The sequence below is a fragment of the Colias philodice genome, chromosome 16 (genome assembly GCF_061535455.1).
Source record: "Colias philodice isolate Cphi_HAF_F1 chromosome 16, ilColPhil1 Martin Lab GWU primary, whole genome shotgun sequence".
NCBI lineage: Eukaryota > Metazoa > Arthropoda > Insecta > Lepidoptera > Pieridae > Colias > Colias philodice.
Genome location: NC_143101.1, coordinates 10431394 through 10449250, shown reverse-complemented (window position 1 = coordinate 10449250; position 17857 = coordinate 10431394). Strand labels below are relative to the sequence as shown.

General features: G+C 32.6%; 2 protein-coding genes and 1 long non-coding RNA gene across 3 annotated transcripts in view; 1 reads left to right on the top strand and 2 right to left on the bottom strand.

Moving 5' to 3' along the window:
* Positions 1-627: 627 nt before the first annotated feature.
* On the bottom strand, positions 628-7270 carry LOC149481951 (esterase FE4-like). The gene is made up of 3 exons (XM_089705124.1): positions 6737-7270; positions 3778-5048; positions 628-1077 (listed from the first exon to the last, which is right to left on the bottom strand). The coding sequence occupies exons 1-3, from the start codon at positions 6905-6907 to the stop codon at positions 894-896; spliced, it is 1626 nt and encodes a 541-aa protein (XP_089561250.1). The 5' UTR covers positions 6908-7270; the 3' UTR covers positions 628-893.
* Positions 2174-17857, top strand: part of LOC149481945 (uncharacterized) — a 40966-nt gene continuing 25282 nt past the window's right edge. Inside the window, exon 1 of the long non-coding RNA XR_016316830.1 lies at positions 2174-2624. This is a non-coding gene — a long non-coding RNA (uncharacterized LOC149481945). The remainder of the gene's footprint in view (positions 2625-17857) is intronic.
* On the bottom strand, positions 12330-17155 carry LOC149481950 (esterase FE4-like). The gene is made up of 4 exons (XM_089705151.1): positions 16867-17155; positions 16234-16410; positions 14899-16163; positions 12330-12582 (listed from the first exon to the last, which is right to left on the bottom strand). The coding sequence occupies exons 1-4, from the start codon at positions 16933-16935 to the stop codon at positions 12411-12413; spliced, it is 1683 nt and encodes a 560-aa protein (XP_089561277.1). The 5' UTR covers positions 16936-17155; the 3' UTR covers positions 12330-12410.

The window sequence follows — 17857 nt, the reverse complement described above, 5'->3', positions numbered from 1 at the left end:
AACACGAGAATATTATTGCAACCATAAAGTAGTGAAGTTTTCCAGCCTTTTTAAGATTGTGAAAAATAGGAGACTGCAGGTGCGTTAATATCTGCAAAAGGCAGAGTTATCTACATGTGTAAAGTAAGTACCTATAGGTGTAGTTACTAGTAATATAAATACTAAAACTAACAAAAACTTATGAGAATTTAGTTTCAGGATGAAAATATTTACGTAAATTTAGTTTTGCGTAGTAACTTAATCTGTGGCTTTGCATAAAGTCGTAACTGACTGTTTAGAATTCTAATAATATTATAAATGCGAAAGTTTGTGAGGATGTGTGTGTGTGTTTGTTACTATTTTAAGCAAATACTACTAAACCGTAATGAAATTTACCATACATATAGAGGGTAACTTGGATTAACACATAGGATAGGTTTTATCCCGGAAATCCCACGGGAACGGGAACTATGCGGATTTTTCTTTAAAAACGCGGGCGAAGCTGCGGGCGGAAAGCTAGTTAGCATATAAAGGCTAATGAACTAGTTAATTATTTTGTATGAATATAATGCTAAAATTTTGTCAATTATTTTAATTTATATTAGGTCAAAACATTTCCAGTTCAAGGGAATAAATAAAACTCCAAAATAAATTACAATTATTTATTATTACTCAATGATTCTTTGGTATTAATCGTCTGATAAATGCTATTTAATAACTAGAAACATTCCACCTTAATTACCTACACCATAAACCACATGATCTTTGAAAATTATCGAGACTTCTTGATAGATGCTTGTTTTGAAGCATATTTTATTTCAAAATACTCAAGACGCAGTAATGTATCCTGACATAAAATTAAATCTTCACATTTCTCCTTCTAGAAATTGATTCTTCCAGAAATTTCCTGATTTTCAGTTGAAGCCATAATTCCTTCTTCTATATTTGTTATAGGTTTTGTTCCAGAATCTGACAGAATCTTCGTCCCACATGGGAGCCGTGGTGATGTGGTGGTCGATGACCAGCGCTGTTGGGTTCCAAGATCTGCTGGGCTTCCATTTTACTGGCAGCAGTTTGGTTGTGGAGGGAGTAGGGTCTCTGCAAGATATAATAGATACATGAATACTACTTATATTAAAAATACAAAAGTTTGTATGTTTGTTACTCTTTCACGAAAAAACTGCTGAACCGAATTTCATGAAATTTGGCACAAAGATAGAGAGTAACTTTAAAAAATAGAATAATTTTATTCCGAAAATCGCACGGGAAAGGGAATTATGCGAGTTTTCTTTGACTATACAGACGAAGCTGTGGACGAAAAGCTAGCGTCTAATAAAAGGAACACTAGATGTAGTATAGTATTATAATATTACTAGTAGAATCACGGTCCGTCATAGTAGAATCACGGTATCAATTATGGTATTATGAATGTCTAATCAAGTAGTGACGTTTCGACGATTCCATACATTGTTTGCAATTTGCATTCATCCTCTGTGACTCTTCATGCATTTCTCTAATGCTCTAAAATTTATGTAATTTTTAATTCTTATTAGTTATTACGGTTACTGTTTATCCTGGCATTTACTTCTTAGATTCACTACCTACTAGAAAAAATAGGTGTTAAGTGTCATGTAATATCTGTATGCAAAAAATTATTCTACAATTCAAAGTGCAAGCTTCACTATTTTGCCACTTAGATGTTTTGTGAAACATCCAATAGGTCAGTGTTTTTATTGAAGCATTAACTGTGGTCGCTTTATATTTCTCAGCTATCACGATCCTGATCATTTCCTTCCATAAACAGAGAGCAAAACAATAATCATAAAGCGAATCAATCACAAGCCCCAGGCGACGGTAATCAATAAATTAATGCGTGCCAATGAAGCTCGTGGAATCCGTGATTTCCCATACAAATGATATAACATTCCCGTAAATAAAATTGCGATATTATAACGAAAACGTGAGCGGCGTGTTAAATGGACCATGCTTCATAATTTGCTTTTTTTACGCAACAGCACGTTTCATTTAAAAGTGGACTGTAAATATTGGATATCCTTCCTCTGTGTATATCGTCTTTTTAGAATGGTCACTCCATATCGTTTTCCGTTATATAACTATAATGCAGAATTGTATTATGTATTGTTGAAAGAAAGAAAGAAAAGTTTATTTATTTATAGTTATAGCACAGACATGGACGTATAAAAAAAGACGGACGCCGTATTACGAACTAACAACGTGAAGCCACCATAGTAAGCTAGCGATCGTGTAAAGACAATAAACACGCACACACTCTCACCATAGTAAGCTAGTCGGCCGCCATTACGTCGTGAACTACTGACTGATTAACTGCGTCACTGTTTCACAAAAAATATTTAAAATGCCGTCTTGCGTGGTTAAATGGTGTCGCAACAGTACAATTTTAAATAACAAATCACAAGGGATTACATTCCACAGGGAAGCAAGTTATTTCTTTTATGTTTTAATGACAAAATTATTACGGCAAAATTTATAGAAAAAAATACAGCCGCCATTGTCATCAACACAGCTGTTGCCATGGCAACATGGCACACACACATGGATGTTTCGCCGCCATTACTAGGCTTCACTCAATGTTTAGGCGATATACCGTCCGTCTTTTTTTATACGTCCATGAGCACAGACTAATAATAATATACTACGTATACAAGTTATAGTTATAAAGATATAGTTTTGTTGCTATTATGTGCTCGTTTTTCTTGTGTTATTTGGAGTCGCCCATATCGCCCTTATGTTGCGATGTTATTGTATTGTTGGTTTTGGCAGATTTATCGAATGTAACTAAGTATGTTTTTAACATACGGGCAGTGGAACGCGTTAGGATTTGTTGGACCGAGTGATGTTATCGATTAATTATTTATAGAGATATTGAAGGCTTTGGAGAGGACCCTTTTGTCTATTTTTGAGTCTTACGTTCAATATTAAAAATCTCCGTCTGGTAAGGTAATAACCTTTAACTTATTTCCCTTAATACTTATACAATATCAGCAATCGATGCATATTTTTAAAAGTACTTAGGATTTAGACTTCGTAGAGGAAAAAATAATATTTGAGTTCAGAGTTGTAAAATTTTTCGATTTCGTTAACGTCGTTGTAATATTCATGTTAACGGAAATGTATTAAATCTGTCAATGTATACAATTCCTAATGTAGATAATATTATGTTACCGGAAAAGTGTTTAATTCAGGAATGGTATACATTTTCTAGGAGATGCATACAATTCCTAGATTTAACACATTTCCGGTAATATTTATGTAGACATTTGTTTGTAGTGTGTAATGAATTTCAAGATTATCTATTTACATTATAATTGACGCAAAACCAAGATAATTAAAGTCAGTGATGTGATCACGCATGCTTTTAGTGCAAAAAAACGTTGAAAAAAAGAGAAAAAAAAAAGATTCTGCTTTATACGTATTTAAAAAAAGTTTTGGTTCAATGTGCGTGTATAAATTATAACAGGAAAAAATGATTATAAACTAAAAATAACAATTTTAAATCTCATATAGCACCAGTTCTCACAATTTTTATGTTGTACATTCTACGAAATTGTATGATTAATTGTATGAAAATACTTTGATGCTTGTTACGGTGTCAACTATAGATGTTTGGATTGACTATCGTTATTGTTATAATAGAGCACATTTACTGTTTAACCAATGTTTAAAAATGTTACATATCGTCGAAAAATCTAAAATAATACCGTAGAAAACTATTCCAACTATCCGATATCCTTATTTACAAACATTGTGTTTACGTACCCGTATTTAGCGAAGTTTGTCCACAACGTAACCATCCGCTCAATCATTTTGAGCTCAAAATATCTGGTTGGCAACGGGAAAGTATGCGGCTTGAACATGTAGAACAACTCATCTGCGTGAGATGCTCCCTTCGTGAAAACAAACTGGGATATAAACTTGGCGTTATTTATAAACCCACTGTATTTAAACAGATAATAATACATCGGCCGGTCGTTCGTTTTCGCGTACAGCTCTGATTCAATCACCGCTGGATATTTAAAATGCAGATCCGAATATAAATTAACCATATCCATAATTAAATCCTCCCTCCCCGATGCGAAATAATACTGATTCATTTCTTCAACAGTTTTGTTTTTGTTCCATTCGGAGGGAAATTCCAAATCTTCCTTGAGAATGTCTCTCGGTGTTTGTGTTAAACTCGTGCCGAAATCTGATGACACGAAATATATTCCTTCACGATCATTATATCCTACTATCATGGGCACTTTGGTATAGTTTCCTGAACTAATTATGTCGCCTGGATACTCTGTAATCATAGCATCAACACCCGCTATTTCCTTTTCAACGCAGGGTGTAAAGAGTACCTCAGATGTGATTAAAGTCTTTGGTCTTTCGTTTTTCAATTTTCCTATTAAATCCTCAACTGATCTCCTTGATAATACTTTATAAATTTCAAAAGGGTCACTTCCATTATATCCGAATTCCTTAGCTAAACTACTCGCAGTCCTGATAGGATCGTGCTGGAGACTCCAAGGTGCTAAGGTCGAACCACTTTGAATAATAGCTCTTTGGAAAAGACCCTTTGATAGTGGAGAAATAATATGATAAGAGACAGACACAGCCCCTGCGCTTTCACCGAATAAAGTGACGTTATCAGGGTCTCCGCCAAACGCAGCGATATTTCTCTTAATCCATCTTAAAGCTGCGCTTTGGTCTTTTAGACCGGCATTTCCAGGCGCTTCCTTGATACCCAAACAAAGAAATCCCTCAACGTTAAGCCTGTAGTTGATGCCGACAAATATAACGTTTCTTTCAACGAAGAAATCAGGCCCATAAAGGAAGGCAGTGCCGGTGCCTTCGAAGAAGCTGCCACCATGGATGTAGACCATCACGGGCAGTTTGTTATTCTTGGCTGTGATGGGGGTGTAGATGTTGAGCTTCAAGCAGTTTGTTTGACCAGCGACTAAGGGGCCAATCATTTTCTGCGGACATCTGCAATTCTCGTTGATGGCTTCGAAGATTCCGTCCCATTTTGGTGCGGGAAGCGGCGCCTGGAAATTATCAAACAATAAAGTTTATTATTTTACTTTCTGAATCTTAATTCTACTATCTTAATAGTACTTGTAGCTGAATACATTGTGTACACTTAAAATTTATTTTGAGTCTAGTTAACTCTATTCATCAAATAACGATAATATAATTATTATAACGTTATAATCGTTTTATAATATTTGTCATAATCAGAAAAAAAATTGTCATTAAAGCACTTTTTAGCTAAGGAATGGTTGAAAAAAAAAAAAATTACCAGCACTTGAATATGACATTTGGCTTGACCTTATGTCTTGAATAAACAATAATATTATGCATTATGAATATTTGAACAGTTTTTATGACGTTCATTGTAATTTTGTACCTACCATAGGTATAAGTAATTGAATGTAATTATTTTCAACTTAAAATTATATAATAAAAAATAAATAGTCCCTGTCAGGAAACTTATTCCTCAATATATTAAAAATAAACAAAAAATCATAAGCATTCTAGCAGTTTCCAATGTGGGCAAAGTGAACCACACGAATTTTTTCCGCAGAATGACCCAGCAATAACGATCTATTTTTAAACCTATCGAATATACCTACACAAAAAAATTAAAAAATTCGGCCAATCATTTGTTTACAAACCCTCTTTTTGTTTACACGAGATTCATATAGGTACAGATTAACGTCAAAACATATTATATATTTTGGTGTAAGTAGTCTTTTTTATAAACAGCATTAGGAAAATCAAAGTTTAAATAAATTAAAGTGCGTAGTTATCTATAAAATATGGTAATTATTTCAAATCCTTGTATAGAAATGCAGTTTGAAGAAAAAGGATTATAAATGTTTATATTATACACAAGGTCTTAGTCTTAGGTCACACAATATGTTGTATAGAATATTTTTCAGAAACAGAAGCACCTCTTACCTTGAATATTCCGTATACAAAACAACAAAAATTAACTATATTACAACGAAACTATATTTTATCCTAATAATGACATAAAATCTCACTCAAATTCATCAGTTTTAAAGTTACGACTCTCCACACAGACACACGTGCAACTGTGTTTTGGAAAATGACTAAAAAAATTTCATAACTGATTACACAATACATCCATTTAAATAATATTATACATATTAATAACAAACTAACAAACTATATGAATAATATAAACAAACAAGATCAACAATATTCCACTCCTTGACATTACGACTGGCATTGAAATTTCAAGGAAGTCTGATTTTGTACTTGTGCTATGACATAGTAAATTACCATAGGTGGAAAATTCTTATGATTATAAATCTATGCAATTAAAGTCAATATGTGGAATTTATTATAATGTCTTTTATTGTAAAAACTATTCAATGCACACTATAAACCTAAATATAGGTATGTATGTAGGTATATATTTAATTAACTAAATATTTTTAAATGTAATTACACTAAGCGATGAGAACGTTAAATGTAAAATGTGTTTAAGTGCATGTTAATTTATTAATGATGTACGAAAAATGTACGTAATAGTTAAATTGAATTTGAAACAATAATTTTGTTCATAATTTTTTTTTGTTTTTTTCCATATTACAAGAGATAAGTATCATAGTTTAATCACATATTTTTTTTACAAAATAAAACAACATTATATTTCATTTCACTACCACATCCTTAATTCAATATATAATTAAACAATACTTACTTGAAACCGATTCTTCTCATTAACTGTCCCGTACGGAATACCAAAGTACTGATAAAACTGTCCGTTATCACTAATTCTACCTCGAAGCAAACCGCTATCAACACGAATCACTGGACTAGGCTCCTTTATCAAATTGGCCACAATCAAAGACAATAATACCAACCATTTCATCGTTCCATTCCAAATTTAAAACTGACACTTAAAAAAAAAGAAAAACAATCTTAGTACATTTGGCGCCAATTTATAGAACTATACAATTTTGTTCGCACACACTTTATCGTCGCACACAACAAAGACGTAATAAAAATTTAATATTTTTTCCGTTTCTCCGCTCCGGTCAGTCAGGGGATTGTGAACGTTAATTATTATTAAAAACGTATGCAGGTCACAAAAGTCATGTCAAAATGATAATTGATTTATTGGTACAGATAATAAAGTCGATTAATTATTGTAGGACCTCTGTAAATAGCACTTTTTCGCGGTAAATTGATGTTTTTCTTTTTCTAGTCACATGTTAACTATGCGGCTAATAGCGCATTAGTGGGAAATAATGCTATAATTCGCGATGGCCGGTTCAGGTTTAAAAATATATAGAGATCCTTAGAAAATATAAAAATTAATTACTTTAATCGAAATGAAAATGGAATAGAGTTTTAGAGGGCAACGTTTATAAATTGTATTATTTTTTTTCTTGTCATGCCAATATATCTGTTTGGTAGGTTTTTGTTCTTCTTGATAACAATTAATAATTTGATGCAATTACAATTTGATGCAAATACTCTTTAAATCATTAAAGAGTAATTAAATGCTTTTTACCTAACTTTCTATTCATTAGCGAAAATTGATCTCCGTATATTTCTACCCTTTTTTTCCAGAACATTTCTAGGGTATTTTTCTTTTTTATCTATATTTTTAGCTAAAATCAATTAAATCCACACAATAAATTCATTAGCAAGGATTGGTCGGCCATTTTAGTATGCCATGTCCATGTATATATTTTCGGTCATTGCCATGTTTTAGTCCGTGACCAAGTTTTCAATAAGGTATGCCATTCTATAAACCTAAACTGTACTAACAACGCCTTGTGAATTTTCTCGCGTCAAAAAAATATATAACTAGTTACCTACCTATATTTTTAATTGTGAATTTTAACGTGATACCTACCTAACTATATTTTTATTATCATGATCATATAAACCAAAGGTATAATTTATAATGTTTTTTACACATAAGTACCTACCTACATAGTTACTTAGTTGGCAATCAGTTTTTAATTTTTATGCTGCAATTTAAAAATGATATTGATCATGAATGATCTTAATACTATTATAAAGGCGAAAGTTTGTATGGATGTATGGATGTATGGATGTATGGATGTATGGATGTTTGTTACTCTTTCACGTAAAAACTACTGAACCGATTACAATGAAATTTAGCACACATATAGAGTAACTTGGATTAACACATAGGATAGGTTTTATCCTGGAAATCCCACGGGAACGGGAACTATGCGGGTTTTCCTTTGAAAACGCGGGCGAAGCCGCGGGCGGAAATCTAGTAATGATATAAATAAAAAAAAAAGACGTGTGGCACTCGGGGACTGCCGCGGCCGCGGTAAAGCTATTGCCACTATTGCATGCTATCAGTAATCAGCTATGCCTTCAACTTCTTCAAGCCACAACTCCGCGCCCGTCAGAGTGGGGAGCGTGAGGTTTTTCGTTACTAAATTTCTGGATTCGGTCCCCGCGCTCAAGGCCCGCGATAGAAGCTATGCAATTATAGCTTAAAAGAACTTTTCATGTGATGAAAAACAGCGCGATTAATAATCATAATTCATTTCACATTAAAAAAAAATATTTATTTTGTAATTGGACACATATTTGAACAATAACTGATTTTTACTGGTACGGAACTCACAAATTTTATGAGAATTTCCAAAATCCTTTCTCCTCTCACTCACATAATAAAAAAAAGCATGTCGCAAAATTTTAAATTGACAATTTGTAATTTTAATTATTTGAACAGTTCGTTGATCTGCCAGTTATGTCCCAATAAATAGTTACTTTTTTGTTCCTTGCAACGGAATGTAAAAAATGTTTTTTTCTTATATAAAAAAAAAAACTTAACTAAATTCTTATTATTTTATTAATGTTTAAAAAAAGTTAAAAAAAAATGTTACATATAGGCAGCTGTGTGACAGCGTTTTTTTTAAAAATTCCTTTGCTCGTGATGCATTTAATTTACGTATTCTTCAACAACAGAGGATTTGGCAAACATTGACAAATAGAGCTCGCATCCTACGGATGTAAGTAAATGAAACAGAAATATGAAAATATTTGCTAACTATTGCAATATTGCCTTGAAAATGACTCATTGGTGTAGACTGTAGAGGTTAAGACGTGAATATTGGCTAGTAAGTCCCATTACCACTTTTTAAAGCAGTATAAATTGTGGAAAGGTGACAGCACTATACAGATCGTCTATCACCATCACTTTCCCACACTGGAATTAATACTGCTTTATGTCATTATGGTAACGCCCTGGAGATTCAGGGTTTATACTTGTAAAAATCTAGTTCTAATAGTTTTTGTGATGTGGGTAGGGTTGCCAACACTTCATCATCAAAATATAGTATTTTCCAAAATAAGGTGTAAAAAATATAGTACATTTAAAAAAAATATAGTATTTTATGGGAAAAACAAAAAAAAAATAGACAAAAATATATTTATTTTTATAAATACTATATTTTTTTGCACTTCTTGCACTGTGTAACAGCTTTTTGTTTAAAATAAAAGTGTCAAGCTTTGTCACATTCAATTTTTAAATTAATATAAAGGAGATGTCCAAAAAATGACCCAGAATCGACAGGAATGAAATGTGTACCAATGGATTGATAATTAAATATAATATAATGTAGCAAAAGCGGTAATCTTGAAATCGTTATAGTATAGGAGCTAGGAGCAAAATAAAATAACTAAGAAATTCGTTTAAAAAATCAAAAAATAAGTTTACGTCATGTTGTAGCTTAATATGACGTTATAATAATGTTTTATCACTTGTGTTATACATGATCATTATCATCAACACGTTTTAAAAGCAACAGCAACATAATAACATCATGTTCAATCACAACATAACTGACTAAAGATTTCGTTTTTAGTAGTTTTTATTTTGGTTCAAGATACTACAATTGCTATAGTACTGTGTGTATTATTGGTGCCTAATTCTGTGGCTAAGGATTGGAAATCAAAAATAATAATAGATATAGTATAGGAGTTAAAAGACAATAGAACTGAATAGAAAATCGTTTGAAAATTATTATGATGTGGATGAGATTATCGTTGTTATTATAATTTTAATTTTTAATAGATTAATTGCTGTTACTTGTACATTCATGTGTAACACAATTTGTTGTAGATTCGAATGTAGTTGTTATTATAGATAGGTAGATTATAATATCATTAAAACTTAACAAAATTAGACCTTATTATAAAAATAAATGAATAACAATGATATTCTAATACACAACATAACGAGTTTTTATTATTTTCAAACGATTTTTCACTTTGTTTTTTGGCTCTTAGCTCCTATACTATACAGTTTTTTTTTAATCTTTAGCCATAGAATTACCAATAATACATAATATAGTACTATAACAATCATAGTATCTATAAACTAAAAGAAAAAAACTACAAAATCGAGAGTTTTTGTTATGTTGTGCTTTAACGTTTTTGTTTCGTTGCTTGTAAAATATGATATTTATTATGTGTAACACAAGTGATAAAACATTATAACATCGTCATATTAAGCCACAACATAACTGAAACTTATGTATATTATATTTTTTAAGGAATTTCTTAGTTATTTTATTTTGCTCCTAGCTCCTATACTATAACGATTTCAGAGTTGCCCCCTTGGTAATATTATACTTCAATGCCAATCCATAATTGGTACACGTTTCATTCCTGTCGATTCTGGGTTTTTGGTTCATACATTTTTGGACATGTCCTTTGATATAAATCAAAAGCTCATTTTTTATTAATGATAGGTACACTACTTCTGTTTCTTTCTTCTCGCCACTGGTATATGCGCAATAGGTTATAATATGACTTAGCCATCTTAACAATTAAAAGGCGCGTTCTTATTTTTTTTTAATGAAGGATTTGTTTGTAACATTTGTCGGTGTTGAAAATATAGTATTTTTGCGTACTATATATGTTTTCAACAGTATATAGTACGCAGACCCGAAATATAGTACAATACTATATATTATAGTACGGTTGGCAACCCTAGATGTGGGGCTAATCTTAATACTATTATAAAGGCGAAAGTTTGTAAGGATTTATGGATGTATGGATGTATGGATGTATGGATGTTTGTTACTCTTTCACGTAAAAACTACTGAACCGATTACAATTAAATTTAGCACACATATAGAGGGTAACTTGGGTTAACACATAGGATAGGTTTTATCCCGGAAATCCCACGGGAACGGGAACTATGCGGGTTTTCCTTTGAAAACGCGGGCGAAGCCGCGGGCGGAAATCTAGTTTATAAATAAAGTAGATGAAAGAGATTTGAAATATGCTCTATATTCACTAAAGGAAGTCTATAACTTAAGCATGACGCATATTACTTCAACCTTGAGTAGATTTTATCTCAGTGTTTATTACCACTAGATAGCCCCTACTGAGACATTTTAAAATGGATCTGTTTTTATAAGTGTTTGTATTTTAAAATAAACAAAATTTAAAACTCTATTTTCTTGCATTATACATGGCCAATAAAAATTAATCGTCAAATGTGTTGCTTATCGTAAAACTTGAGAACGGCACGACCAATTTGGCCAATTTTTTTAACGTTCTTGATATGACATTTGGAAGGTTTTTATGGAGAGATAACACGAAAAAGGAGTTATAGGGCAGAACAATGTCTGCCACGGTAAGTTAAAATTATGTAAATTCATGCAAGTACGTAATATTATGAAAATCCGATGAAGCTATGAGTGGTACACATAAACAGACGGTCTGATTTTAAATATTATTAAAAAAGGCAATTTTAGAGTCACGTTCATGACATTAGGCAAACGTATTGTCTACTTTTCCTTGACATACGTGAACTAAGGACGTGGACTATAATAATTATTGTATTGTGGAAAATAAACCAGTTCCATCTACGTTATTTATAACAGATAGTTAAACCAGCTATTTCACTCGTGTTTTAATTAATTCTCAATTCTCAGAAATGAGTACGGATAGTTAATAATGACTTTGAGCCTTTTTAAGAAAAATTGCTCTCCCTATTGAAATTACACAAGCAAATATTTAGAACGACGTACTCTTTGATTTTTTTTACTCCTACGATATTAATTCAGTTATTTATTGATTTTTTAATAAAATAAAACATAATTTAATTGAATAGTTTTCCATTGGTAGCTTTGAGCAAGAATATTCCGTTTACAATATATTCCATACCACGAAGTACTCTTTATTCTTTCTTCAAATAAAATTAGTGATTAAAATTTAAAAATGGTTGTTATTGAAATCACATATGGATAAAATTTATAATTGAAATGTATTTATTTACAGTTTAATAATTTATTTTCAATATTGAATTTTTGGATTATAGTGTATACTGGGGTATGCTTCAAACTGGTATAAAGAGCAAGACAAATTTACGATGTTCTTCTGTAATGTGTGTAAGTTTCATTCCAGAATAAAATATCTCTATCATTCCAAAGTTTTTCCGTGGATAATTGCCTATCGATGACCAAAAGTTGAGGGTCGGGAAGATTGGCTGGTTGCCACGTCATAGGAACTAATGCAGTTTCTTCAGGCGTCGGGTCACTGAAATATACATACACAGATATTGAAACAACTTTGCAATCGTACACTTACGACGTTTACAAAAACCGACTTGGCTGGAAATAATCTAAACTAGATAGTTAGGCCAATAATAGACTACAAGCCCGCATAGGAAAAAAATATGGGTCAAATGAACCACCAGAGGACATATCTAGAACGATAGAAGAGCAAAAAATAATAAGATTCATCACTATGCCGTCACTTGTAAGCTGTCCAACTGAGTGCAGATGAGAATTGAAAAGTACAGGTAGACTCGGTAAATTTTGGTCATATATTTTTGTACGGCATTCTTAACCATCGATAGATCCATTAAAAATAATAAGAAACCGCTCAGTGCCGTACAAAAATGGTGGTCCACCAAGTCGGAATTTTTATTTAATTTCCGAGAGTTACCGGGGGTAAATTTGGTCATTTGACCATGTACGGCATCTGTGTCATACTATTGCTATACTGCTTTTAATCCATTATTCCGCAACGCCGTACAAAAATTATGGGGACAAGGGGAAAAAATCGAGAGTTGCAATCCCCTCTCTTTTACCACTCCAGGGGGTCATTTGACACAACACGAAATAAATTTATTTTTAAAGTATTTTATGCATAGATAATATTTTTTCATGTGCCGTACATTTTCGTTGGTTCAAAGGGGAAAAATCTGAAAAAGAAAAAAATCCATATAACGAAATGTTTGCTTTATATTTGGATAATAAAATATAAATATACATTAATATTAAGAAGCTCGAGGTGGTTAATTATCACTTTGGAAAGTCGGAGTCAGGTGGAATGGACTCCGTTAAATTGATGAACTAATAAAAAAGCTATGAACGAAAAGATGTGAATTATATGCAATCAGCCCATGAATACAGGTAAAGTCACAAGCAAATGCTAGTAATATATACATATTCAAAATGTACAAGTAAAGCGCTTTCAAATGATACCAAACACGGCATATTTATCTTAACTTTATTTTTTTACTCTGTATGTTTTGTCCGCTAGAGGGCGCCACATTAGATTTTGTGAAACCCCATATAGCCTTTAGCTAGCTGGTCGCTGGTTATCCAGTGAACAATTCAGACGCTTCTAATGATATGTCATTTGTCAAATTCTGATAAGTAGTTTAGAAGTTACGAGGGAATAGATGAACATACATACATGACCTGTCAAAACCATAACCCTCCTTTTGCTTTGCCGTAGTTGGGTAAAAATATGTTAATGCCGTACTGGATCAAATGGCCATAAAGCACCCTTAAAATTGTAGCTTTCGTCGCTTTCATCAGCCTAAAAGATGTGGTCTGCACCAAAATGTACGGCATCGTTTTTTCCTAATTTATCTATATTAATACTATTTAAAACAACGAATAAAGTGTAGAAAACTATTATATTTCATTAATCTACGATGTTTAAACTTTAGCAAAATTTCCGGTTTTGCTGATGATGATTTCTCTATAACTTTTTTTAGAACGGTTTCTTTTGAACGGCAATACTATACAACAATTGAATTTTACAATATCATGTTAAAAAAAAAGTTCCCGTACAGGGTCAAATGACCTTACAGCTCTTTATATCAAGAATTCGATGAAATTAAGATGATTATTGGTATACATTTAAAAGAACAATTATTTTTTGACGGCATTGCTTTTAATAGTACTTTTGAGTGCTAGATAATGTTTTGGAACCGAAGCCGTACTTAGTCAAATGACCCCGTGGAGTGGGGAAAGAGATGGGATTGCAACTCTCGATTTTTTCCCCTTGTCCCCATGATTTTTGTACGGCGTTGCGGAATAATGGATTAAAAGCAGTATAGCAATAGTATGACACAGATGCCGTACATGGTCAAATGACCAAATTTACCCCCGGTAACTCTCGGAAATTAAATAAAAATTCCGACTTGGTGGACCACCATTTTTGTACGGCACTGAGCGGTTTCTTATTATTTTTAATGGATCTATCGATGGTTAAGAATGCCGTACAAAAATATATGACCAAAATTTACCGAGTCTACCTGTACTTTTCAATTCTCATCTGCACTCAGTTGGACAGCTTACAAGTGACGGCATAGTGATGAATCTTATTATTTTATGCTCTTCTATCGTTCTAGATATGTCCCCTGGTGGTTCATTTGACCCATATTTTTTTCCTATGCGGGCTTGTAGTCTATAACAATAAGAAATAAAGAAGAAAGTTATGTGACGGGTTTGAACCGTCTTTAGATTACGAATACACTCTCAAATCTAAATGCTGTTTTGCTGCTACAACCTATTGTTCAAATGCAGTTTTATTTATAAGCTAAAAACCACTTACCTGTATTTAGCGAAGTTTGTCCAAATAAGAGTCAATTTGCCAATCATATTCATTTCTAAAATAGACAATAACGTTGTGCCTTCTCTTTTAAATATATAAGGTAATTCATCAGTATGGGTCGCTCCAGGATATGCACCAAATCCATAGCGAATTTTTAACAGATTCAATAAACCACTATATGCAAATTTGTAAACATATACTGGTTCTTCCATATTCTTAAGCAAAAGATCTATCGTGGCTATAACAGGGTATTTAATACCAGCGTCGCCTTCATATTTTGCTAATGAAAGTACACTTATTCGTTCACCATCTTGATATAGTTCTTTCAATTTAGATGCAGTTGCTTCTTTTTCAGCTGCAGACGGGAATATTAAATCTCTCGGTAACGCGCTTATAAAGTTGAACTCGTTTCTTTGACGTGAAGTTTCTTTCCCCACAAATAAGTAACCTTCTGCACTGTTGAAGCCCATTATCACAGGAACTTTATTGAATTTACCGCTGTTGATGATATTATACGGACTTTCGGTTATAAACGGTTCCAATCCTATAGTTTCTTCAATACAGGGAACAAAAACATTTTCTGATTGTACGATATTACCAGTATTCCTGGGCACCTTAGCGCTCAGTAACTCTTTGATTGTTTTTCGTTTAAATATATTTACCAACTCATACACGTCATTTGTGTTGATTCCCATTTGAGCTGCTAATCTGAATGCTGTTTTTTTCGGCTCGAATTGTCCATTCGAATATGACATTGCTGATCCACTCTCAATAATAGCTCTATTGAAGAGACCCGCTGACATGGGAGATAACATGTGATAGACTACTGACGCAGCACCGGAACTCTCACCAAATAATGTTATATTATCAGGATCTCCTCCAAAAGCTCTGATATTATTCTTCACCCATCGAAGCGCCTCCACTTGGTCCTTCAAACCCATATTACCAGCAGCTTCCTTTATTCCCAAGCAAAGGAATCCTAGCACGCCGAGCCTGTAGTTAAATGTAACTAAAATAACTTTGCGTTTTACTAAATTTTCAGGTCCATAAATACTTGGCGTGCCGGAACCAGTTTTGAAACCACCACCATGAATGAATACCATAACAGGGTAAAGCTTATTTTCATATTTCAAAGGTGTGTAAACGTACAAGGACAAGCAGTCCTCGTCACCTATGATTAAATTATCGGTGGAGTTTTGTGGACATTTTTTATCATCGATATCTGCATCAAATGTACCGTTCCATTTTGGGGCTGGGTTGGGAGGCTGTAAATAGAATTTCTGTTATTATTTAGAACGCGCACTTAATCTGCAAGCTTGTTATTAGCATACTTGCCTGAAACCTTTCAGCTGTCGCGTATGGTATCCCAGTGTAGCGGAGATGAGACCCGTCCAGAGCCACGGATCCTCTGAGCAGGCCACTTGACACTCGCACTGGCGATGTCGGTGGTCCTGAACTCGCACTTGACAATGTGATCAGCACAACCAGCGCGAGCAATTCCATATTTTCTATCTAAAACTTAACAGCACAATGTGTAAAAGACCGAAATGTGATTGTTATAAACTGGAGATAAACGAGTTTTTAACGAGAAATTGGGTATTTTAAATTGTAGAGCAACGTAGCATCTCTGATATTAAAATGATAGATAATTTGAGATAGCAAGATAATGAAGAAAATATATGCCGATTTGTTTTAAATTTTTTAATTTTATGCCCGATCTATGGATTTATCGAACGGTTTGTTAAAAATATTTGACATTTTTGAAATGAATTAACTAATTTTCCCACCTGTTTCATCTGCCTCGCTTTTAAGACTTTAAATATAATCAACTGTATCTCGATATTATATAGACAAATTTATTCATTGCCAAAACAATGATACATTTTTAATGAGATTTTAACAATTCATGAACAAGAACTAAGTAATTAAAATTTGGATAGGTTTTACGTAATTATGAACCTTCATCACCTGATATATGGAAAATGGCCCATTGACCAAGCTAGCGGGTAGGCGTACGCTGATAGTTGCATATTTCATCTGTCAGAAAATAGGTGAGGTCTGGCGGCCCTGGAATCTTGGAATACCTTATTTCTATTAAATAGTGCTGGTAATTTTTATTCAGATATAGAGGCAGCTATTTATTCCTTTGTCTGATATCAATGAAGAAAATAGTTAACATTCAATTCGCAAAATGGTATTTTTATATCGCATATGCATTTTGTTTTCTTCAAAACAACATTTGAATGTAAACCTTATATGATAAAGAATAAGGTATAGAATAAGCATCATTATAAAAATATTACATTTTAAATTTGTTGAATAAATTAAGTTCTGCGGGTTATTAATAGTTAATTGTTCGTTTTTCATTACATTTGCTGAAAATAAATTCTTAAAATGTTCAATTAACTATGATAAATTTACCATAATCATTACGAAAATGATTTTTTGTTAGAAATTATTTGTATTTGTAGTTTTATCGTCCTATTCGTGGTAAACACAGCTGAGATACAATTGATCTCAACGAGCGACAACATTTCAACATGGCCTATTAGCTCAGCTACATGTCGCGTCAAATTTCTCTTCCATCTTTTGTGGAAAAGCAGCCTTATGGGATTTATTATCAAGTGCCTGCATCGATAGAGCAGTTGTTTGATTCCTAACAGTATTTCTTCCTTTTGATTTCTAACAGTATGCATAATCTTTTTTACGCCTAAACGGAACTTGGAAATTATGGGCCTTTTAATCGCTACACTACTTGAAGTGGATTGAAATATACACGATTTTTTTCTGAAAGATGAAACATTTTTTTTTCAAACACCAATCATCCACCATTAATCATTCCGAGAAACAAAATAGATTCAGTAATTAATGACAATAACACAACAAATATGCAAACTACATAATTATTCAGTCATAATATGTTTTATTGTGTCAGTTGCACAAAGTATTATTCATACGA

What these genes read in the sequence shown, in the direction of transcription:
- LOC149481951 (XM_089705124.1), bottom strand. Translation starts at nt 6,907, where the DNA reads ATGAAATGGTTGGTATTATTGTCTTTGATTGTGGCCAATTTGATAAAG. An exon ending in ATGAGAAGAATCGGTTTCAA is followed by an intron (nt 5,049 to 6,736) that starts GTAAGTATTGTT and finishes GATAATTTCCAG; the next exon opens with GCGCCGCTTCCCGCACCAAA. An exon ending in ACAAACTTCGCTAAATACGG is followed by an intron (nt 1,078 to 3,777) that starts GTACGTAAACAC and finishes TATATCTTGCAG; the next exon opens with AGACCCTACTCCCTCCACAA.
- LOC149481950 (XM_089705151.1), bottom strand. Translation starts at nt 16,935, where the DNA reads ATGAAATATGCAACTATCAGCGTACGCCTACCCGCTAGCTTGGTCAAT. An exon ending in GGCCATTTTCCATATATCAG is followed by an intron (nt 16,411 to 16,866) that starts GTGATGAAGGTT and finishes GTTAAGTTTTAG; the next exon opens with ATAGAAAATATGGAATTGCT. An exon ending in CGACAGCTGAAAGGTTTCAG is followed by an intron (nt 16,164 to 16,233) that starts GCAAGTATGCTA and finishes TTCTATTTACAG; the next exon opens with CCTCCCAACCCAGCCCCAAA.